Below are 24,739 nucleotides of genomic sequence, written 5' to 3' on the forward strand. Positions count from 1 at the left end.
GGCCACCGCAGCCTCGACCTGCTGGGCTCCAGCGATCCTTCTGCCTCAGCCTTCCAAGTTACTGGAACTACAGGCGCGCGCTACCACACCCGGCTAATTTTTTGATTTATTGTAGAGGTGAGGTCTCGCCAAGTTGCCCAGGCGGGTCTCGAACCTGCGGGCTCAGGCAATCCAGTCACCTCAGCCTCCCAAAGTGCGGGATTACAGGCTGAGCCACTGAGCCCGGCTGAGACTCTGATTTAAAAAAAAAAAAAGACAGTATATTACCAGCAAAGACAAAAAGAAATTAAAGTTCTAGAACAGATACATATATACAATTGCATTTTTAATTTCATATATTTTTAAACATACATATACAGGTTTTTTTGAAAGAAGAAATAGACTAAAACATTAACAGTTACTGTCTTTACAGGAACTAACTGTGAGCAATTTCAATCACTCTCTATATCATAAGATGACAACCTTGATGTGTAAAGAGCTTTTCAGATCTTAAATCTTTGTCACAACTATCCAACTCTGCTATTGCAGTAGGAAGCAGACAGAGACAAAATGTAAACAAACGAGAATGTCTGCATTCCAATAAAACTTTATTTAGACAATGGAAGGTGGCCTGGCTTTGGTCTGTGGGTTCTAAGCTCCCAAGCCCTGCTCAGCATCTGTAAACCCAGAAGAAGGGCTCAGACAGAAAAAAGTCCAAAGAATGACGAACATACATAGTTGCTTGCAGCATGTATGTCTAAGCTTCTAAAACCCTTTAAATAATCTAATCTTATATGCCTCATTTGGCAGGTTTCAGTGGCTCAGCCTGTAATCCCAGCACTTTGGAAGGCCGAGGCAAGTGGACTGCCTGAGCCCACAGGTTCGAGACCCACCTGGACAACTTGGTGAAGACCCCATCTCTACAATAAATCAAAAATTAGCCGGGCGTGGTAGCACACGCCTATACTTCCAGCTGAGGCGGAAGAATTGCCGGATCCCAGCAGGTCGAGGCTGTGGTGGCCGGGAGTGGCCACTGCACTCCAGTCTGGGCGACGGAGTGAGACTCCAACTCAAAAAAAACAACAACAAAAAAAAGAATATGTCTCGTTCAAAGTCATATTTCAGAAACAATTTATCTGTAAATGGCGTTTTTATGGGATGGAGCCTGCCATCTTGTGGTCAGGTAGAAGAACAGCCTGCATGGTCTCCACTTCCCTTTATTACTAGAGTATACACAGCTCACTGGAGCCACTTTTTGAACATTTGATGGGGGTGTGGGTACCACAATGATATGATGGGCCAATGAAGTCAACAGAAACAGAGTTATCAATTTTCTGAAGCCATAACTTGTGAAATTCTTTCAGGAATCACAGGGCTTCTGCTCTCTCAGCAAGACAAGCTTAGAAAAGATTTGAGAAACAATAGGCAGGACAAGAACAATTACTTATCGCTTAGATTTCGAAACACAGAAAGCTCTAAAAAAATAATTTACAAAACCCCAACTTACTAAATCAACGCAAACCCTAAGACCTGGTCACGGAGAAGTAAATGACAGCGAGCCATGCTGTTCATTTGTTTGCACTCACTTTTTCACTGACCAAGAACAGGTTGCCTGTACAATGAACCACATGCAAAGGGCTGGGAAGAAAAAGATGAGGAACATAAACCCAGTCCCAGGAGACAAACTCAAGAGAAAGAGATAACAAGCAAGAAAGAATCAGATAATAACGATTAGACTCCCACATGGAAGTCAGATATGCAGGGTCATGGGGGCCTGGAGCGGGAAGCTAGCTCTGTGCGGTCCCTGGAAGACATCAAAGGACAGGTAACACTCAAGCTGCTTCTATCAGAATGAGTCCAGGTGGCCGGAAGTGAGGGCAGGGAGTGGGGAAGGAAGCTGCTCAGTGGATGGGGCAGGCAGGGTTCTGCTGATGGGTTCAAGTTCAGATTTCAGGTTGTAAGAGCAAGAGACAGAGTAAAGAGCTCTGTGCACATTCCCCTCTGGGTATGCCAATGCACATCCTCCTCTTACACAGCAAGGAAAGCAGGGCTAGGTGGTTGAAGGGATGGTGACAGGAAAGACAGGAGTAGAACCCAGAGCTCCAGCATCTTCTATGACTCCTAGCGCGTCTGTGTCTCCACATCTCTATCCACAGCCAGCAAATGATGGCCTCTCACCATGCACCTTTCTCCAAAATGACAAACAGCAGAAGCATCATAAAGCTTCCCATGGGTAACAGGTAGATTTGCAGCAAAAGAGCTAATTCCACGAGAAAAAAAATTTCAACAGGAAGCACAGGGTCAGTAATCAGCCCATCTCACACGTTTTACACCGCCTGCTAGACCCAGGAATTCCAGTGAGATATACAAGCAGTATGACAAGCTTCCCCAGCCGTGGCTGAACGGAACTCAGACTTGCCCGCAGTGCGTTCTGCAGCCCTACCTGGGTTGCTGGTGAGAAAGGCAAGGGGGCTCTCGCCGAGGTCCACAGGGCCGTCTGCGCGGTGGGGTGGGCTTTCCAGCAGCTCCGCTCCTCCCTCCAGCTCGGGGTAGGTCCTCACCAGGAGGTCCAGGGAGGGCTGTGAGAGGAAATCTTTGAGCATAGATGAGTTCAGGGTGCCGGCACCACGATTATTGATCTCAAGAATCTCATCTCCCGCCTTCAGGCCTGCCAACGCAAGATGGAAAATTTTTAATTTCACACATACATACAATCAGAACACAACAGCTTAGAAGCACCGTCGTAAAGGGCACACCTGTCATGGGCCTCACGGCCCAGGAACTGCTGCAAACAGGCTGCAGAGCTCAAAAGTGCTCATCAGGGGATCCCATGGGCCTCAGCTTTGGAAGGTTCTAGACTCGGGCTATGGCACGGCTGTCCTCAATACACTAACCAAACAAATGTACTCCTTTAATCTGTGTGTTCTAAGCATCTGCTAATTTCTCTTTGCAAATGCTAATTCTGGCGATGTTTCTACAATTTTTTTGGGGGGGTGGGGGTGGAAATTCTCTCTGATAACCGCCATCAATATGTTTTGGGCACGCTCATGCTACAGTGTATCTCTGAGGCATAGCCAGCTAACGTCTCTTCATTATTTCTATGGAACCAAAATGCAGTGAGTTCACTTTGGCTAGGTCTACAGAAGTAAGGGTGTCTTATTCCAATTACATTTAAAGATGATAGTTTTCAGACCTAATTCAATCATTTATGTCCTGTAAAAAAAACAAAACAAAACAAAACAAAAATACCAAAAAACTACATCAGTGCAGTGGGGTGAATATCATTTAGTAGAGCCCCAGAGAAATAGCTGTGAACAAGCCCAACCTAGAAGAACAGGAAGTTGAGACTGATCCCAAGGGAAGTTCAAAATGGTATTAAAAGAACAGCCCAAGGCTAGGCCTAGTGGCCGACACCTGTAATCCCAGCACTTTGGGAGGCTGAGGTGGGAAGAACCCAAGATTTTGAGACCAGCCTAGACAACATAGTAAGACCTTGTCTCTACAAAAAGTAAAGAAAAATTTTATTGGTGGGCACAGTGGTCCTGGCTACTCAGGAGGCTGAAGGGTGAGGATTGCCTGAACCCAGGTTAAGGATATGGTGAGCTGTGATTGTGCCACCGCACTCCAGGCTGGGCAACACAGTGAAACCCTGACTCACAAAAAAAGGAACATTCCGATAGCTTGTTTGTTTACAAGAATAACAAAGAAAATGAAGTATCATTTCAGCTAAGAAAAGATTCCCGATTTTAAATGCTAATGTGGAAAAACAAACTTGAAGAAGGAAGTTGAATGAAGAGCAAAGACAAATGATGAAATGCAGAAATGAGAAGCCACCCAGCCCCACAAGCATCCACACATCCCACCCTGATTCTGTGGAAAAATGGCTTTACAGAGAAGTTCTCACTTCCCAACTGCACTGAGTCACATTCCCTGGCCATCCTTATTCAGGTTTCCAAACTATTTGAAATCAGTTTTCTTTTTTTTTAACAGACAGGGTCTTGCACTGTCACTCAGGCTAGAGTTCGGTGACACAATCATACTCACAGCAGCCTGGACCTCCTGGGCTCAAGTGTTCTTCCTGCCTCGGTCTCCCAAAGTGCCCAGATTACAGGCATGAACCACTATACCTGCCCTGAAATCAAGTTTCTATCATAAAATACTCCGAGAAACACATCATGGGTGGGAAGGGAATGGAGGGAAACAAGAATGTTTTCTTCCATAGCAGAGGCAAAATTCTGGAAAGCTAATGATTTCGTTTTTAGGTAAAAGATTTTGGCAACACCGTATTTGAATTGAAAACACATCTAAAAAGCAGGAGGTTTTTTGGTGGTTGTTGCTGTTATTGTTTTGAAGTCTTCTCTTGAAGACAACCCTTTGGGTTAGGTATTAGAGGAAGCAATACAAAGAGAAACAAACTTAAAAAGCAAAAACAACCTATGAGGTTTCTAAAAAAAAGTAGTGACAGGTTTATATAACTGACAGAGCAGGTGTAAGTCTAGGTTGAACAGTGGCTTCGGAAAAGATATGTTCATCCACTGCCCGCAGCCTGCAAGCACGACCTCATGTGCAAAAAGGATCTATCTTTGTAATTGTAATGAAGTTAAGTTAAGCATCTTAAGATCATGATGAAGGACCTGACGCCAAAAGCCCACTGACAAGTGTCCCTGTAAGAGACATACAGACGAGAGACAAAGAAAGGAGAGAAGTAGTCCCTGGGAAGACAGAGGCAGAGACTGGAGTGATGCGGCCACAAGCTAAGAAACACCTGAAGCCACTGGAACCCAGAAGAGGAAAGAAGGATTTTTTCCCCCAGAGTCTTCAAAAGGAGCACGGCCTGTGGACATACTGATTTAAGACTTCTAGCTACTTCAGAACTGTGTGAAAATCCACTTCTGTTTTTGTTTGTTTGTTTTGAGTAGGAGTCTCACTCTGTCACCCAGGCTGGAGTGCAGTGGCACGATCATACCGCAGCCTTGACCTCCTAGGCTCAGGCAAGTGTTCCGCCCCAGCTTCCCGAGTAGCTGGGACTACAGGCACGAGCCACCATGCCAGGCTAATTTTTAAATTTTTTGTAGAGATGAGTTCTTGTTATGTTGCCCAGGTTGATCTCAAACTTCTGGCCTCAAGCAATTCTTCCACCTCAGCCTTCCAATGTGCTGGGATTGCAGGCATGAGCCACCGCGCCTGGCCCCATTTCTATTGTTTTAAGCCACCCAGTTTGCATTACTTTGCTATGGCAACCCTAGCGAACTACCAGAGGGCTGCCTGACCTAGTTATTCTCAGGATTAGTAAGACTGCCCAACAGTCGTGAGCAATGAAGTGCTTTGTCAGGGTCTTTCTGTCACAGCTTCCCATGTTCCAGCTCTGTGACTATGGGCATATGATCGACTCTCTCCAAGCCTCAGTCTCCTCATATGTAAAAGTGATAAATGGGAATAAATGAAACAATTCACACAAAACAGCACAGTGCTTGGCACATTGAGAATATTCCATAGACACTACGTCTCATTATTAACATTTGGCAGAAGAAAGAGGAAAAGTTTTCTTTCTAACAGAAAACTGTCGCCTGCTCAGAAATAATCTCCAACTGACCACAGAAAAAGTTGTGAAGTATCCAAGCTATCTAGAGTAATATGACACATGGCTTTCTGGACTGGGCTCTGTCCCATGTAGCCACTGGGGGCGGGGGAAAACGTAAATGACAACAAATAACCCTCGGATGACTCCAAGAGAGAATGATGGGCCAAAACAAACATGCCCAAGTCAAAGAGAGAGCATTCAGAGTCAATTCCACAAGTACAGCCAACACAAGACCCAACTGAGTGCAGTCTGTGTGGAGGGGGAATTCCGGGCTTAGCCATCAGCTTGCTACAAGCCAGAAGCCCAACAGAGCTAACAAAAATAAATAAATAACAAACCAAACGTGGGCTAAATTAATGCAAACAGGACATTCAGATTCATTGCAGCTGTGTGCCACTAGACTCTCCCTGGTTGCACCACAGTCTGACCTTAACAAGGACAATGGCACCTTGTGTCCAAAGGGTAATGACCAGAGTGGTGCTCTGCACTCTAATGAATGGATGAAGGATTTGGAAATGATGAATCTGGAAAAGAAAAAGACTTACTAGTTATAACGTGATAGATATGAAAGACCAGCCATAAAGAAGAATCAGGCGAGATCTAGAACGGTTGATGGAGGCTGAAGAAGGAGAATATTTTATAATCTGATTTACTCCACAAAGACGCTGCATGATCTATAGAGAGCTCCATAGAGAGTTCTCCATTGCAGGGTAAGGGGAGGGGACTTCAATCAAAACTACATTTGTTTTTATTTATTTGTTCGGTTATTTATTATTATTTTTTGAGTCAGAGTCTCACTCTGTCACCTAGTCGGAGTCTCACTCTGTTGCCTAGGCTAGAGGGCAGTGGCACGATCATGGGTACTGCACTTTCAACCTCCTGGGCTCAGGTGATCCTTCCACCTCAATCTCCCGAGTAGCTGGGACTACGGGTGACATACAACCACACCCGGAGAGTTTTTTAATTTCATTGCAGAGACGAGGTCTTGCCATGTTTCTCAGGCTGGTCTCAAACTCCTGGGCTCAGGCAATCCTATCGCCTCGACCTCCCAAAGTGCTGGGATTACAGGCATAAGCCACCTCACTGGACCTAAAGGCTAAATTTATTATAAAATACAACCAATATCTTTCTAGACATGCTGGATGTTGGGATAGTTTGTGGTCCAGGAAGACAAAACAGACAAAGAACAGTGCTCTATAAGGCATGGAGTTGGTGCAGACAACCTCGTTCTCATCGAACACCAGGGCTCTCAGATTCAAAAAACTAAAACAGGATGTGACTGAAACCAGGGCAGCAGAGTCCCCACCCCCATGCCACGCCAACTGGCACACTCATGCTGAAAGAGATAAAAATCAGTCTTTGGGTTTGAAGGGGAATAAACCCTGTCATATCTGCTCTTAGCTGAGATACAGCTCAGTAAATGTGTCAAACTCTGGCCCCAGGCCGCCTATGGCCTAGAAAGTATAGAAGGAAAAAGAAAGAAAATTCTCCATGACAGCTGGTTGCAGATAAATAATCCTGACTTTACTCCCACCTGTCACACGTTTGCCATTTCTATGCATAGTCAATTCTATGGGTTATGCTTCTCTGATGTTTACCACACAGGTAGTTTGCAAGCCTTGAGCACCCAGAACTCAGCTGAACCACAGCCCAGAAAGAGGCATTCAATCATTCCCCCAGCTGCTCCACTTAGCAGTCCTAACAGAACAGACTCAAGAAACTACACCAAAGCACAGCTGACCCAGATGTGGATGGTCTTTGACATTCAACAAGTATTATTTTGTCACTGCCAGGATGAGACACACATCCCATTGCAAGAAGAAAGAAATGAAGGTGGATTTCAAGGCCTACCTGCCTGTCCCATTTGTTTATGGTGAGAATAGTGGGTTGAATAGTGCCCCAACACCCCTCCACACACACACACACACACACACACACACACACACACACACACACAAACTCATGTCTACCCAGAGCAACAGGATGCAACCTTCTTTGGAAATAGGAAGCGATATATATCACAGATATAAGTATAATAATACAATTATTACAATTATGCAATATTATAGATACAACTAAGTTAAAATGAACTCCACGATTTAGGGAGAATCCTAAATTCAGTGACGTGCTCTTTAAGAAGGCCATGCAAAGACACAGAAAGGCACCCAGGGAAGATGACCAGGTGATTGCAGGCAGATATTGAAATGACACAGCCACAAGCCCAGAAACACCAAGGATTGCTGGCAGCCACCAAAAGCCAGAAAGAAGCATGAAACAATTCTTCTCTCAGAGGCTCCAGAACAATCAACCCTGTCAATATCTTAATTTCAGACTTCCGGTCTCCTGAACTGAGGATGAGAAAGATATGTCCAAAGGGTTCATGTATAAAGAGTGTCTGAATGTCATCTTATTGAAAACTTTTCCAGGGAACATGAATTTTATTCCATGAGCTCATCCAAAAAAAATTGTTTCAGGCCACCCAGTTTGTAGTAATTTATTATAGTAGCCCTAGGAAACTAACACAGTGAGCAAATAATCTAGGTGGAAAAGATCCTCCAGCAGTCAAAAGAGAATGGAGAGTCCTCCCAGTAGCCCAAACTACACTATAAGCCTCTAAGGGCCAAAAGGAAACTGGCAGGGTGTAACCAGTAAAAGCTCTTTAGGGCAAGGGCAAGAAGGCTGGCTCTTGAATTCCTCTGTTCCAGATCAGGAACAGAAGGAACAGAACATCTGGTTTGAAGGAACTCTGAAGGCTTAAGGCCATGGCCAACATTAGCTCTGACCAGTGTGGGCTCAAGCATAGACAGGTTTTCCCCCATGCTGGGCTTCCAGAAAACTCCCCAGGGACTCCACACTATCTGGGTGACCATGTGGTTAGAGTGGAATTTCCCACCAGCCCCATGGAAATGGGCTCAGAATCAATTTTTAAGTCCAAGAACGTGACATTGCCTGCACACCTGAGTTAATGGAATAAAATCTATATTCCCTGGAAGTGTTTTCAATAAGACAATGTTCTTACCCGTGAACCTTTGGAGTATAAAATCTCATCCACAAACTAGAGAAACTCAAAAGGGAGTTTAGGATAGACAGACCAGATATTCATTGACTTACCTTTCTTGGAAGCTAAACCAGTTTGCTTCACACTATTCACGTACAGCCTTCGAACACCATCTTCTTCCACAGAAGAAAGTGAAAACCCTATAAAACACAAAGACAGAATGGCAGGGCTCACACCTACTTAATGTTTAGCCAACAACAGGAAGTGCCTGCTGCAAACTAGATATGTTTAATGTTTTTGGTTATAGCTTAGAGTGCTTGATTTCTCCTTGTTCATCTCGTTTTACAGAATAGAAAAATGTATTTTTAGCACACACTGAAAGAAGTCCTACTTGTCAAAATAAGTATTAGCAGGTATATCTAGCTTCATAGATCTATCAACTCAGATAAAAGGAAATTATTTTGATTTACCTTGCTTCCTAATAAATGCCATCATTTTGTCTTTTCCCCAATCTCCTCCAAAGCATGAAACAAAAATATCAGATGATTTCATCAGAGTCCCCTAGACCTACTTCATCAAATCTATGTCCTAGGATACATTACAACTGCACTGTTGTATGGTTTGAGTTCATCCATATGTATCGCTATATGGACACTGCTTTAATTGAATAAAATTCTGCAAACAGGGATAAGAAGCAACTCACTTTGCACATCCCACTTCACAATGGAAATGTACTTGATTTCACACTCTGCGAGTATCTGATCAAATGTTATTTTATACTTGTCTGGGCTTTCAGATCTCAAAGTCCATTAGCTAAGCAACCTTGGGTTTTGCTCCATCCTTCAGAAAGGAAGACAAGGCAAGGCCCAAGTTTTCTAAGTGGTATGGGGATCCTGGGTGCTCCCAATCCTATGGTAACAAGCCCTGGTCACCTCTGTTTCTGGACAGTTTCATTGTAAAACTCTTTCCTAATCAATGAATCAAATATACACAACCAAGTCTTCTTTCCTGAAGGAAAAAAGTACCTCAGCAGATACTTTCCAGAAAGGGCAATAGGAACAAATGCAATTGTTAAGCTCTGCAATAATCTCAACTCTGGGAGAAAAATCATCCCATAAAAAGGAAAGGGCAGAGGAAACAGTGGTTTAAAAAACAGATAAACAATAAAACAGAACAACAAGACTGGGTCCCAGAGAGTCACTGAGACTTTTCAGGCTACGTCACAATGAACACGTGGTATTCTGTTTAGTTATCCAGGAAATGGATAACCACACGTAGGCAAAACTGCCAACTGCCATCGTCCTCTCGAGAACTGTAACTCCTTCAGAGAGGGAACAGCACAGGGCCACTCTTCAGGACTTTCCAAAGTCTTCATTTTACTTTCTTATTTTGAATTCCCTTGCATATAGCAACTTGTAACTTTCAGATTAAATTCCAAGAAGCCCCACTGAAATAAAAATATTTTTACAAATGAATCATTCAAGTGACATTAGTCTTAATGTAGATGTCATTTATCTGTATTTTAGTATTTTTTTTTCCTTTAATTTGTTAAGATAGATACAGAATCAAGATATATGTCATAGGAAAGAATGAGTCATCAGAATATAGACATTTCCTTTCTGAAATGCCATCATTCTATGAAATTCTAAAACTAAATTTTTAAAGACATGGGGTCTGGTTCTGTCACCCATGCTGAAGTGCAGTGGTGTGATCATAGCTTCCTGCAGCCTGAAACTCTGGGTTCAAGCGATTCTCCCATCTCAGCTTCCCTAGTTAGGACTACAGGAACAAGCCACAATGCTTGGGTAAATTTTTTATTTTTTATTTTTTTGAGTTGGAGTCTCACTCTGTCATCCAGGCTGGAGTGCAGTGGCCGCTCCTGGTCACTGCAACCTCAACCTGCTGGGCTCCAGAGATCCTTCCGCCTCAGCCTTCCAAGTAGCTGGAACTACAGATGTGCACTACCATGCCCGGTTGATTTTTGGATTTATTGTAGAGATGAGGTCTTGTCAAGTTGCCCAGGCGGGCCTTGAACCCGCGGGCTCAGGCAATCCACTCCCACTCACCTCAGCCTCCCAAAGGCGCGGGATTACAGGCTGAGCCACTGAGCCCGGCTGCTTGGGTAAATTTTTAATTTTTTTCTAGAGATGACGTCTTGCTACATTGCCCAGGATGGTCTTGAACTCCTGGGCACAAGTAATCCTCCTGCCTCAGCCTCCCAAAGTACTGGGATTACAGGCATGAGCCACTGTGCACAGCCCTCCTTTTTAAATAAAAAGGTCAGCGGGGTGTCATTCAGTCTCAGGACTGCAATTGACTTTGAAATCTGTAGCAGGCAAGTGGGTACAAAACAGATCAGACTCTCTAGTTAGTGGAGAAATCTCTGATATAAAGGAGAAAGAAAGACAATGGGCATACATTCCTCTTTTGAAGGATGTCTCATATGGAAGCTATGCATTTACAAATAAATATAAATAGCACTTTAGCTCTGAACTGAAATTAATACTGGAGGATACCCGTTTTAGGAGTCAGGAAGATGGGAGGCTCTTTCAGTGTTCCAATATGTCCCCCACATGTTACAGGGTGGCACACGCACTACTGTGGGCTCTTAAAGTCTGACAAGGCAACTTCTAAATTGACAAAGAAAGATTTCAAATTGACAAGGAAAGATGCCAATACTTGGAACACTGGGGGAATCAATTATAATAATTTCCTATATTAAGAAATATAAAGAACATACTAAAACATCCTAGAGCTGGACTATTTTGAAGTGGATGAAGAATATAATTATTTTAACAGTTAATCAGAAAAGTCAGATTATGTTTCCCTTTAGGACAGCAATGTTTTAATTCTCAGCTAACTCTCACGCAATCCAACATGACTGCCAACAGGGGGCAGAGGGAGATTGTTCAAGATGAATCAACTGTATTCACCTGCCAGAAGACTGATTAGTTACAAAGACAAGAAGGCACCATGAGTGCCAACTGGAATAATGATCTTGAAAATAAATGAGGGAAGTGATTAAAACTAACTGAAAAGACTAAGAAGAATAAACTCATAAGATGAACAACCAGAAGATCCCTCATAATGGTACTTGTGGCCAAAGAAAAATCATAACATGATAAGCAGCAGGACTACACAAAGCGAAAGGCCAGCATACTAAGAAAACTCAGATAACAGGACAAGTGCAGACACCTACAACCTAAGGAGGTCACCTGACTAAATATAATAGTATTAGAAATACTCAGAAAAAAAGGAATGCCTAGCTGCTGACATAATGCATTCCTCCCTTCAAGGAGACCCAGGGCCTCACGCTTACCTTATACGTAACTGTGTATGTGAACTAATTTCAACAGTAAGGTCTAGTGACCTGCTGACTGAGGCAGAGATAGGGGCAAGAGAGGGAGAGTAAGTAAATGCTAACTCTTTAAATCTGCTCAGTTAGTAGGAATATTAAATCATATTTTCCTCCCTAAAGTGTTCTAAAATAGAAAGCAGCAGCCGGGCTTGGTGGCTCAGCCTGGAATCCCAGCACTTTGGGAGGCCAAGGCGAGTGGATTGCCTAAACCTATGGGTTCGAGACCAGCCCAGGCAACTTGGCGAGACCTCGTCTCTGCAATAAATCAATAATTAGCCGTGAGTGGTAGCGCGTGCCTGTAGTTCTGGCTGCTTGGAAGGCTGGAGCCCAGCAAGTCGATGCTGGGGTGGCTGTGAGCATACCACTGGATTCTAGCCTGGGTGACGAAGTGAGACTCCCGACTCAAACAGAAAAAAAAAAGTAGCATTCGGTTTGTACTGGTAAATGTTTTTGTGTTGGTGTTGTGTGCTAGTAACTTTTCCATATACTGAACTTAATATCCGAGGGAGGACCCCCGCTCAAAAGGAATTATTTTTTTAGAAGGCAGGCCCTTTGCAGTACAGGCTTCCCCCACCAGATAAGTGTTCTAGGAATCCTTCAGCATCAGTGTACCAGTTAGCCTTGTTGTGAGAGTCTGTGTTGGAGAAGGAACATCACGCGTTGTGGCAAACAAGTGACTGGTTCTTCTACCATGACAATGTACTTGCCTGCACTGTGCTGAGTGTTCAGCAGTTTTTGACCAAAAACAGCATGACCCATCATGTTCCACCACCTCTAGTCACCTGATCTCATCCCAAGAGACTTTTTTTGTTTCCTCAGATGGAAAAAGTTCTCAAAGGGGAATGTTTTGCCAGTGTGGAAGAAGTGAAAAAAAAAAATGGCAGAAGCACTAAAAGGCATCAAAATTGATGCTCTGTTTTGAGCAGTGGAAAAAGCATCTCAATTGGTGTATTGCATCAAACAGAAAGAATTTTAAATTTAAACATGTAGAATACACAATTTTTATTTTTTTTGAGTTGCAGTCTCACTCTGTCACTCAGACTGGAGTGCAGTGGCCACTCCTGGCTACCGCTGCCTCGACCTGCTGGGCTCCAGCGATCCTTCTGCTTCAGCCTTCCAAGTAGCTGGAACTACAGGTGTGCGCTACCACACCTGGCTAATTTTTTATTTATTGTAGAGATGAGGTCTCACCAAGTTGCCCAGGCAGGTCTCGAACCCATGGGTTCAGGTAATCCACTCACCTCAGCCTCCCAAAGCGCTGGGATTACAGGCTGAGCCACCGAGCCCGGCCCACAATTTTTTATAAATAAATTCTGGGTCTTTTGGGGTCCCTCCTGAATAATCAGAAGCCAAAATGAACTACGTGTTAGTATTAAATGTAGATGGGCTGAATTTAGACTCTGTAGTAGCTTTTGAGTCCAGAGGCAACCAGGTCTCTAGGATCGGGGGCTCTTTAAGCTTCTCACAATGTACTGTTGGAATATCTTATGCCAACATGAACCTAAGCACTGAGAAGAAACAGTTTAACTGAGATTATCAGCTGTGCACAGCAAGGTTTCCCAAAGTGAAGTCTAGGAACTGGTGCCCACTTTTTTCTACTGACAATAACATAAGGACAGAAATTGAGACTAAGCATTGAGAACTCCTTATAGCAATTTGACATCACCACAGTCTCCAAGCATGGGCTTTTGTATTTTACAAAAACTGTGGTGATCATGAAAGACTGGAAATTAAAACGAAACAAAAAACTGAGACAGGAGATAGCTAGAGAAAGGCTAGGCAGACAGACAGGAGAGTCCTCTGGTAACAATGTGGTGAACTCCTGGTGAGCCTTCTCAAGCTAGAGCTAAAGTCCTCACTGCTGGGATCGAAAAGAAACCAATCAAAACAGCTAGTAGGAGCCAATTGGCTTGGACTTAGGGCTATATAAGCACCTGGTTTCCGCCCCAGATGGTCAACCTCTTCAGGCCCCCTGCTGCTGTGGGAGCTTTTCAGTCCTCAATAAATCCTGCTTTCTCACTTTCCAGCTGTCTATGACCCTCATTCTTCCTGGGCATGAGACAAGAACCTCGACCCTGAAGAGTTGCAACCTGAAGAGCTGCAGAAGATTGTCAGAGTAGAAGAGCCATGCACCCCAGAGGTTGGCTTGCCAGCCGACAGAGCCAGCTGAACCAGGAGAGCTGCCGAAAGAAGGCGAGACTCCGATGCTGAGGGATCCAGGGGGCTAGGCTTGCCAACCCACCAAACCAGCAACACTCAGGGCTTGGCTTGCCAGTCCATGAGAGCCAACACCCTGGGAGCTCGGCTTGCCAGCCCCCTCCCCAACTGCAACACTCAGGGCTTGGCTTGCCAACCCATTAGAGCTGACACTTGTGGGGCTAGGCTTACCAGCTCCTCCATGACCCTCTCTGGGGTTTGACTGGCTGACACATTGAAGCCCAGGCTGACCTGAAAGATCCACATCAAAACCTGCTCCTTAGCTAGGCACAGTGGCTCATGCCTGCAATCCCAGCGCTCTGGGAGACTGAGGCAGGAGGATTGCCTGAGGGCAGACCAGTCTGGGCAACAAAGAGAGACCTTGTCTCTACAAAAAAATGAAAAAATTAGCCAGATGGGGAGGCACATGCCTAGTCATAGCTACTCTGGAGGCTAAGGCAGGAGGAGCACTTGAGCTCAGGAGTTTGAGGCTGCAGAGAACTATGACTTTGCCACTGCACTCTCCATCCTGGGTGAGACCCTGTCTCAAAAAAAACCCACCAAAAACTGCTTCTTTACATCAGATAGCTTGAGAAGCACTGTTTACAACACTCTCTTGATTGCTGCCTGAGACCTTATCATGTTCCCAGGGAGGAAAGGTAAAAGGATTCTGTGATTTAATTAAAAGTATTCAAGAGTATCCAAACTACAGTGGTTTTATACCCATGTCCTATTTCTGAATCCCTAAATCATTCAACCTCAGGATTCCAGTCCAAGAGCTCTGAAATTCAGCCATCTTTTGATCCTTGCTAGTTTATCAGTACTCAACAAAGTAAATAAAGAGAAAAAGAAGAATCATCAAGGAGCACGTGATTTTGGAGGACTCAGACACTTACTTATACCACTGCTCCCAATTATAGATTTAATTACTGACGTTGTCTTTCTGCTGCACAATAAGCCTCTCTTCAAAACGTTTCTACCTTGCCATCAAAATATCCTCCCAGTTTTATGACATCTTTAGTTTTAAGGCCAAGAAGTAAACAGCATGAGGATGTAACGCAAGTGGCCAGGGATTCGAAATTAGATTCTCTTCATTAGGCCAAAATTTTCTAACGAGTATCCTGAGACGAAGATTGGTTGCCTGCAGAGAAAAGTACAGACAGAATACGAGGGGAGACACCCCTCCAAAAAACTAAATTTATTTATTAAAAATTGTGTATTTCTTCTTACATGTTTACACTTCAGTCACCTTCAAAGTACTCTCCATTTGATGCAAAGCACCCATCCAGATGCGTTTTCCACTGCCCAGAACAGTTTTTGAACTCATCAATTTTGATACCTTTTAGTGCTTCTGCTGTTTTTTAGTTTCACCTCTTCCACACTGGCAAAATGTTTTCCTTTGAGGATTTTTTTTTATCCAGAAAAACAAACCAACCAAAAAATCGCTCAGGGTGAGATTGGGTGAATAGGGAGGGTGGAGCATGAGGGTCATGCTGGTTTTGGTCAAAAACTGCTGAATACTAAGTGCAGTATGATCAGGTGCACTGGTAAATCACCCATCATGAAATGGGTAAATGCATGTGAAAGGATAAAAAAAAAAAAAAAATTTCACTGAAGCCAAACACAGCCTGTCACAACAATGCTAGCTAATATACTGATGCCGATGGGTTCCTAGAACACTTAGCTAGCAGAGGAAGCCTGTATTACAAGAGGCCCGCCCTCCAAAAAATAATTCGGTTTTTTGGGGACTCCTCTTCATATAATAACCCACTGTCCAGTAAAGGACTTAAAGATTTTGAAGTGCTAAAAAACTTAATAACTTCATTCAGAGAGCAATCTTACATGAGCATACGTGGTAGTCTTTACGTCTTTTTACCAGGAACTTTGGTCTCCTGCCAGAAAATAGTAGGACCACACTCCTCCCTGGCAGGTAGGTGTGGTCATATGACTTGCTTTGGCCAATGAACTGGGAGTGAGCCAACACCTGCGTTACCACCTCCTCTCTTTCCCCTCTGTTAAGTTGTCCCAGGTGGCAGTTGCTCCAGGCCTGGGCGAGAAGTGAAGACAACATACAGAGTCCTAGCCAACATACAAAGGATGAGTGGTTGAGGAGAGAAATAAATTTCACTGTTTTGAGCCACTGGGCTTTGGTGACTGTTTGTTACCTCAGCTAACCTCACCGCTCCTGATGATATAGCTCAGTATGGATTTTCCCCGCTTATTTTACTCAAGCACCAACTCTGTTGCTATTCAAGCCACATAGTGCAATGCTAAGTAAAGAAGACTGGTAGTCTTAAACATATGGAAAGGATTATATATTTAAGGATGCCAGAATGTAGGCACCAGTGTAGGAAACCGTTAATGTAGCAGGCTTGATTGTTATTCTTTGAAATGCCTGCTTATAAGTTTGCATCGAGGAACCTGGTTGGCATCCAGGAACTTGGATTGTAGGAGAGTTCCCAACACCGTAAGTGGCCTCAGTGTCTAAACTGCGTGCACAAACAATATGACTTATAGTGAACACCTGCTTTCCTCCTGGGAGTCTGGAATTTTGGTTAAATACTAGGCAAAGGGTGCCTATGGGACCACCCTCTTAAAAACAGCCTGGGGGCACTGAGTCTGTAACCAACTTCCCTAGAAAGAAGCATTTATCTCATGTTGGTGCTGGGTAGTTAATCCAGTTCTACAAGACTTCACAGGTGTTTTTTCTCGTTTCCAATTTCGCTTTGTATTGTTTCATTATTAAAAACAAAAAATCGGCTGGGCTCAGTGTCTCAGCCTATAATCCCAGCACTTTGGGAGACCAAGGCGAGTAGACTGCCTGAGCCCACGGGTTCAAGACCAGCCTGGGCAACTTAGAGAGACCTCGTTTCTACAATAAAAAAATCAAAAATTAGCTGGGCATGGTAGCACGCGACTATAGTTCCAGCTACTTGGAAGGCTGAGGCGGAAGGATGGCTGGAGCCCAGCAGGTTGAGGCTGCAGTGGCCGGGAGCATGCCGCTGCATTCCAGTCTGGGCAACAGAGTGAGACTCCAACTCAAAAAAAAAAAGAAAATCATAGTCATGAATACAACTATACACTGAGCTCCATAAGTCTTAGTGGATCAGGGGATCCCCAACACACCACCAAAATAAGTGCCTTTAACATTATTGGTGGGGGAAGGGAGGGTACCATGTATGCTTTCAGGAAAAGGGTTTAGAAGGATAATTCCTACATTCCTATGGTACATCACAATATATAGCTAAGTAAAGATTGCGAGAGGCCATTGTTTTAGACTGAGTTCCTGCATTAGGTACCAACAGACCAGATCAAATCAAAATGGAGTCCCTCGTGCTAAACACTACACAATCAAACTGAAACTTTAAGGAAGCAGATAGATATCAGAACAGACAAACCTTTCCTGAAAACAGGAGATTCCAGTCTACCCGAGTCAGCATGAGAAGAGGTCGTGTAGTGTTGTTCCCCCCCCCCCCCGCCCCGCCCCGCTTTAACTCTCTCAAACAAAAGTCATCAGAAGTAGCCTGATGTTAACCAATCAGGTTTCTTTTTCTGTTGTTCTGTTACCTTGTTACCATCTAACAAAACCTACTGTTGTACCATGGAGGGAGTGGAGAGGGGGTGGGGAAAGTTCTTATTCTGTGTTTGCAGTCGTGAGGGTGCCCCATTCAAGAATCACAAATAAAAGCCAATCAGATCTCTAGCTAAATTGGTTGTCACTTGGTCTTTTGACATACAAAATAACCTACTCCCAACATATCCACTGCCTTAATGACAGTAGAATCTCAATGATTAAAGTTAAGGCATTAAAGGTCAAAGTCTTCATCACATCCAAGGTAAATCTCTTTTTTTTTTCTGGTTTGGCTGTTCTCCACAGCACAGAAGCCAGATATGCTATCTGTTTGAAATAGGACCCAAAGGCATTTTAATGAATTGCAACTAAGTGCCTGTTTATACAGGATATACTTTAACTTAAAACCCAAACACCAAAGATGGAAGAAAAAGAAACATACCATACGTGTCAGTGGCTGCATCTGACTTCTCAATGTGGATGCTCTGAGTGACTTTTGGACAGATTTCAATTTCTTTGTACAACTGAAAATTGCAAAAAGGAGTCTAATTAGAATTTCATTATAACTAACAAGTCTTAAGAATGGTCATCATTTCTCAAATCTAATTTTTTCACTTGAATGCAAATTTATATCATTTCACCATCTTTATATTGAAATGAACCCATTAAGTATAACTTATAACTTACAACTCCCATTCCCAGGCTTAGCTACTGTTCGGTTTCTAAATAATTCCTTGACATTACTTTGTATGTCTATTCTTACTCTATATCTATCAGAGACCTGAAAAATAATGCTAAAGTAATTGAAATGTTCAGTCCTTGAGAAAAAGTTTATTAAGAACAAGAAGAGGCTGTAAAGATCTTGGTGTGAGAATCACGTAAACAGGAGAAATCTCTGTGTTTCCATTCTTCTCTATTCATATACCATTTTTGCCTAAAAAGTTTATGGTAGTACAAACAAGAGGAAACAAATGATAATATTGAAACAGACAGCAAATTATGTAAATGTAGGATATTTGCTTTTACCACTGAACTGTACCAAAAATTAGCCAGAAAATGTAAGTACACAAATTAAGCAGCCCCCTAAGAATACAAGAAAGCCTGGAAAAAGAGCTTATGTATAAAATCAGGGTAAGAATAGACCAGGCACAGTGGTTCATACCTGTAATCCCAGTACTTTGGGAGGCTGAGGCAAGAGGATTGCTTGAGCCCAGGAGTTTGAGAACGGCCTAGGCAACACAGCAAGACCTCGTCTCTTCAAAAAAAAAAAAAAAATTAGTCGGGCATGGTGGCCCACGCCTATAGTCCTCAGAAGGCTGAGGCAGAAGGATCACCTGAGCCCAGAAGGTTGAGGCTGTGGAGAGACGTGATCATGCCACTGCACTCTAGCCTGGGTGACAGAGTGAGACTCCAATTAAAAAAAGAAACAAAGTCAAGATATGAATAGTGTATATATAGCTCACACATCAGAGAAACATTGTTTAAATTAATTTAATTGAAGCTTCACTTTCATACATGAGGACCTGCCATCATCAAGACAATAACATATTAAGTTTAAATCATGTGTCATGCCTCTCACACTAACTTTAAAATTACAGTCACCGTTGTATAAAAGAAGGAAATCAGCTGAAGAGAAAGCACTAAGTTCAAAAAGCCAGTATGTACAGAACTGGAATTTGAACCCAAGTCTCGTTGGCTCCAGAGGTGAAGTTATCTTCACTACACTATGATGTTTCATACACTATGATGTTTCATCCTGGAATTTAGAGGTACCAAAGTAAAGGAAACCTACCTTCTTAAGTATGTCGAGGGCTTACATTCAAAATCTATGCTAAAAATCCCTCAAAAAGTATCAAAGGCTCACTTGGAACCCAAAACGTGTTATTCAATCTACAAATGAAAATCAGTTTTACGCCAAGGTCATTAAAATGAAATGTGTCATTTAGCATGAAAGAGAAGTCTTGGTGATTATCTAAACTTGCCCCCCATCTGACTACACAGCCATTTGTCCAGAAATAATTGTATTCAGACAAGTAGAAAAGAATGGCTGGTTTCTTTCTCTCTACTTGCTTTGAGCATTTAAGAAGTGAGTTAATGCTTAGGACTCAGGAGCCTGGAAAACAGTTTGCTCCAACAGAACACCAAGGGGGTGGGGGTGAGGAGGCCAGGAACATCGACAGGACAGCCTGGTCCTCTTGAACACCTTCATTTAATGCAGCCTCCACCAAATGCGATGTGTTAAGGGCATGGCTGAATGCGCTTTTATTTTTAAACTTCAGAAAGTGTTCATACGAATAAAGAAATCAGTGGACCTGCTTTTTAGTTCAGAAAATACAGTCACCAAAATTATTCCAGTCAAATTCAGTAAAGTTTACAACATATATCATAACACAATGCTCAATGAAGTGTTATCAATGGTGTTTGCTTTAATTTACTTGGAGTCTTGGTTTTATTTTTTTAACCTTCCTTGAGAGCTAAACCCTTCCCCCAGGTGGCAGTATATAACCGTTCCTTCTACAGCTCCACAAAGATCCAGTAGGAATACAGTTCTGTGAATAATCTTTCCTATTCTTTCATTAGTACTACCTCCTACTTTTCTTTGGAATTAGTGTGAAAGTCTTCCTGTTTTTTGCTGGTCTCAAATAATAACTTAGTACCATACAGGCAAGCAAGCCCCTTGGCCACAACATCCTTTCTTAGGCTGGCTAGACTAATGCCAGGTTTAGGGAATAACATTAATAGAAAAAATTTTAAGAATTTCAAGAAGGGTCTGTACTTCAAAATATATCTGGAACCATAAGTTTTTCAAAATCAGTAGTTTTATCCACAAATACATTTAATAAGGAAGTATCACACGTATTTCCATTATTTTAGTAAATCAAGGATATTATATGTTTCCCCTCTTTTCAAACACCAGATGAGCTGGGCATGGTGGCTCATGCCTGTAATTCCAGCACTTTGGGAGGCCAAGGCAGGAAGACTGCCTGAGCTCAGGAGTCTAAGACCAGTCGGGGCAACACAGCGAGACCTAATCTTTACCAAAAAATCAAAAAATTGGCCAGGTGTGGTGAAGCACGCCTGTAGTATTCTCTACTACTCAGGGAGCTGAGGTGGGAAGATCACTTGAGTCCAGGAGTTTGAGGCTCTAGCAGGGTGACAGAGTGAGATCCCCGACACACACACACACAGATGAGAAGATCACCAGATTTGAAGAAACAATTTGCTTACCTAGGCACTTGAGTTCTCTCAAAATCATAACCATTTCTCCCTATGTTTTCTTTGGGTGGTCCAGTCCAAGCCACACATCACTTCCTGCCTGAACTATGGCTTCCTAGCCTTCTATGGACTCTGCCTACTCCCTCTTGTGCCCTATGAGCCACTCATCACTCACCTTGGAGCATGACTCTAATAAAACAGAAGTCAAATAATGCCCTTCTCTCCAGGGTATTCCCTCACCTAGGCCCTACACAGCCTGCCCTGTTTTCCTCCTCCCCTCACCTCCTGCATCCACAACCACGCCTTTTTTACCCTTCCCCACTAATCCTCCTCACACACCTCCCCACAGGTAAGCCACCACCACCATAGCCAACCCCCCCCCCCCCCCCCCGCCTTAGGCAGCTTTGTCTGCTCAGCCTAGGACTTTTTTTTCAAAATACCTCTATGACCCACTCCCTTACCCACTCACCTCCCTGTTTGAGTCACCTCTAAAAGAACAGCCAGACCCACTGCCAGATGCCCCATCTCTATCCATTGGCCCTAACTTCTTGTTTTTCCGAGCTTCGACCATTCCGACATATCAGACATTTACTGTTTGTATCTATCTCTGCACACTTGCATGTAGGTTCCACCAGGAGCAAAGGTGTGTGTGTGTGTGTGTGTGTGTGTGTGTGTATTCTCAGGGCTTAAAATAGCTAAAATAGTGCCGGGCACACACATGCTAAATAAATATTTGCAGGATGAATGAATAAATTAATCAGTGTTTCTGCAAACTCTTTTTTGCTACCTGTCACTTTTAAGACTAAAAACATTTTTAGTGCAGGTTTTGAAAAGAGCTTCCATAGACGACAACCATGTTCATGATCATTCTGTGGACTATACCCAACAAACAACTAACTATGAAAAAGCAGCCAAACAGGAAATCACTTACATTAAAATGTAGCCAGCAAAGAGATAAAATGATGACTAACTGTTCTTGGTTATTCACAGGCAACAGGATCACCTGAGCCCCCAAATAAACACACTAGACCCTCCAAAGAGATCTTTAAAATTCAGTGCACACTTTTGCTAATAACGATTGATCTTACTACTAAAGAATGCTTGACAAAACAATGGAAGAGAAAAAATATTTTGGGACAGTCATAAATGAATGAGTCATTTTAGAGGAAAAGGCTTATAACACCTGCAAGCTTCCATAGTCCATCAAAATCAAAATGGAGGAGAGCTAGAGAAACCAATGAACTGTGTGTACTCTAAGGTTCGTTCAGGAAGGAATACTTGAAAACTCTCAAAAGGCATCCAGGAATGGTGTTCAGAAACTCCCTGCCTCTAAATGACATTACATCTTCCTTAATGACCTAAAAAGCAGGGATTTGAAAGCAGAGATTCATGGATAGAATTCAAGTGATCTGTGAACTTGGAAGGTAAAAATAACAAAATAATAACATCCTTTTATTTATAAATCTTTAACTGAAAGGAAGCATTTCTTTTTTTTTTTTTTTGAGTTGGAGTCTCACTCTGTCACCCAGACTGGAGTGCAGTGGCATGCTCCCAGCCACTGCAGCCTTGACCTGCTGGGCTCCGGCGATCCTTCCGCTTCAGCCTTCCAAGTAGCTGGAACTACAGGTGCACGCTACCATGCCCGGCTAATTTTTGATTTATTGTAGAGATGAAGTCTCGTCAAGTTGCCCATGCGGGTCTCGAACCCATGGGCTCAGGCAATCCACTCACCTCAGCCTCCCAAAGTGCTGGGATTACAGGCTGAGCCACCGAGCCCGGCTGAAAGGTAGCATTTCTTTTGATCATAAATGAATGTAGGCAACAAACACTAATAGCAACAATGCCTATGACTTTGTCATACATAGAAACCAGTTATATTCAAATTCCATTCTAAGAGGTGACACTAATTTCTCAGAATATCATTTATGCTCATCACTTCTTCAGAACAGTGGCAGCCATTAGGTTAGGTCTAGCTTTTTTTTTTTATTTTTATTTTTTTTGAGTCAGAGTCTCACTCTGTCGCCCAGACTTGAGTATAGTGGCCGCTCCCGGCCACTGCAGCCTCGACCTGCTGGGCTCCAGCGATCCTTCCACCTCAGCCTTCCGAGGAACCAGAATTACAGGCATGTGCTACCATGCCCAGCTGATTTTTTGATTTATTGTAGAGATGAGGTCTCACCAAGTTGCCCAGGCAGGTCTCGAACCCGCAGGCTCAGGCAATTCTCTCACCTCAGCCTCCAGAAGCGCGGGATTACAGGCTGAGCCACTGAGCCCAGCCAGTTCTAGCTTTTAGATCTTGCAATTTAACAAGCTAATAAACACATATTATCTATAATTTTAAAAAATTTTTGAGAAGTATTTCAATATATTTAAGACATAGGTAAGCCTATGTGTTCTATTTCATGCAACTGAAAACATTATTCTGAAAAGAGGTCTGGAGGCTTCCCTGGGCTGTCAAAGGTATCCCAAGCACAAAATAGTTAAGAACCTTGGTTAGGCCAGGCGCACTGGCTCAAGCCTGTAATCCCAGCACTTTGGGAAGCTGAGGTGAGAGGATTACCTGAGCCCGCATGTTCGAGACTAGTCTGGGCAACATGGTGAGACCTCACCTCTACAATAAATCAAAAAATTAGCCAGGTGTGGTAGTGTGCACTTATAGTTCCGGCTACTTGGAAGGCTGAGACGGAAGGATTGCTACAGCCCAGCAGGTCAACGCTGGGGTGGCCGTGAGCATGCCACTGCACTCCAGCCTGAGCAACAGAGTGTGACTTCAACTCAAAAAAAAAAAAAGAAGAACCTTGGTTAAAAAACAGAAGTGCCAAAGTGAGCAAGACTGTGCATTTGCTTCCTTAGAGAGATCTCTGGGCTGGTAGAGACCTTTTGCAACAAGGCAAGAAACAATACCATGGTCCCTTCATACTTTAGATTTTTTAAAAAAAATTATAGTTATATGTAGAAAGAAATTGTAGCTCTAAACAGACTAAGGTTAGCACACCTTCATTTACTGTGTTGGATGGGACATGATGGCCAAGCCTTAAAAATAATGAGTCAGTTTAATCTCAAAACATTTGTCTTAAGTACCTACATCTTGTACACATAAGACATGGGGTACATGGAAATTAATTAGGCATGATCCTGTAATTTCAGATGTGAAATATTCATTAACCCCAACATGCAAAATACATGATCTAATAAGCTACTCCAGTGTTATGAACAAAGCACCTTCCTGTTTTGATGTTTGTTTGTTTTTGAGCTGGAGTCTCACTCTGTCGCCCAGGCTAGAGAGCAGTGGCATGCTCACGGCCACCCCAGCGTCGAACTGCTGGGCTCCAGCGATCCCTCCACCTCAGCCTTCCAAGTAGCCGGAACTACATGTGCGTGCTACCAGGCCCGGCTAATGTTTTATTTATTGTAGAGACGAGTTCTCTCTAAGTTGCCCGGGCTGGTCTCAAACCCGCAGGCTCAGGCAATCCACTAGCCTTGGCCTTCCAAAGTGCTAGGATTACAGGCTTGAGTCACTGCATCTGGCCCCCCTTTTTCAAGTAAGGAAAAAGGTTTCCTTTTCTCTACTCAGAGAGCACAAAGAATGGGCTTTATCCCATGCCAGAGAAAGAAGACATCAGTTTTTCTCTGTTAAATACACCTTCCTTTTAGAACAGTTACTGAAGTAAGCAGTGGTTGAAAAGGGGCTCATTAGCCGGCTCATTTCAAAAAATAAAATTAAATTTAAAAAAACACCAAGCTTGGTGGCTCAGCCTGTAATCCCACCATTTGGGAGGCTGAGGTGAGTGGAATGCCTGAGCCCGCGGGTTCGAGACCCGCCTGGGCAACTTAGCGAGA

At 43.3% G+C, this 24,739-nt stretch overlaps 1 protein-coding gene across 1 annotated transcript in view; it reads right to left on the minus strand.

The window, feature by feature from the left end:
* Window positions 1–24,739, minus strand: part of TIAM1 (T-cell lymphoma invasion and metastasis 1) — a 227,495-nt gene that overhangs the window by 66,434 nt on the left and 136,322 nt on the right. The window contains exons 13-15 of the mRNA XM_008065337.2: window positions 18,126–18,207; window positions 8,672–8,758; window positions 2,423–2,647 (exon numbers count right to left, since the gene is read on the minus strand). Coding sequence (XP_008063528.1) covers window positions 2,423–2,647; window positions 8,672–8,758; window positions 18,126–18,207 — 394 coding nt within the window. The remainder of the gene's footprint in view (window positions 1–2,422; window positions 2,648–8,671; window positions 8,759–18,125; window positions 18,208–24,739) is intronic.

The sequence above is a fragment of the Carlito syrichta genome, unplaced genomic scaffold (assembly GCF_000164805.1).
Source record: "Carlito syrichta isolate Samal-C Ts95f unplaced genomic scaffold, Tarsius_syrichta-2.0.1 Scaffold308238, whole genome shotgun sequence".
NCBI classification, from domain to species: domain Eukaryota; kingdom Metazoa; phylum Chordata; class Mammalia; order Primates; family Tarsiidae; genus Carlito; species Carlito syrichta.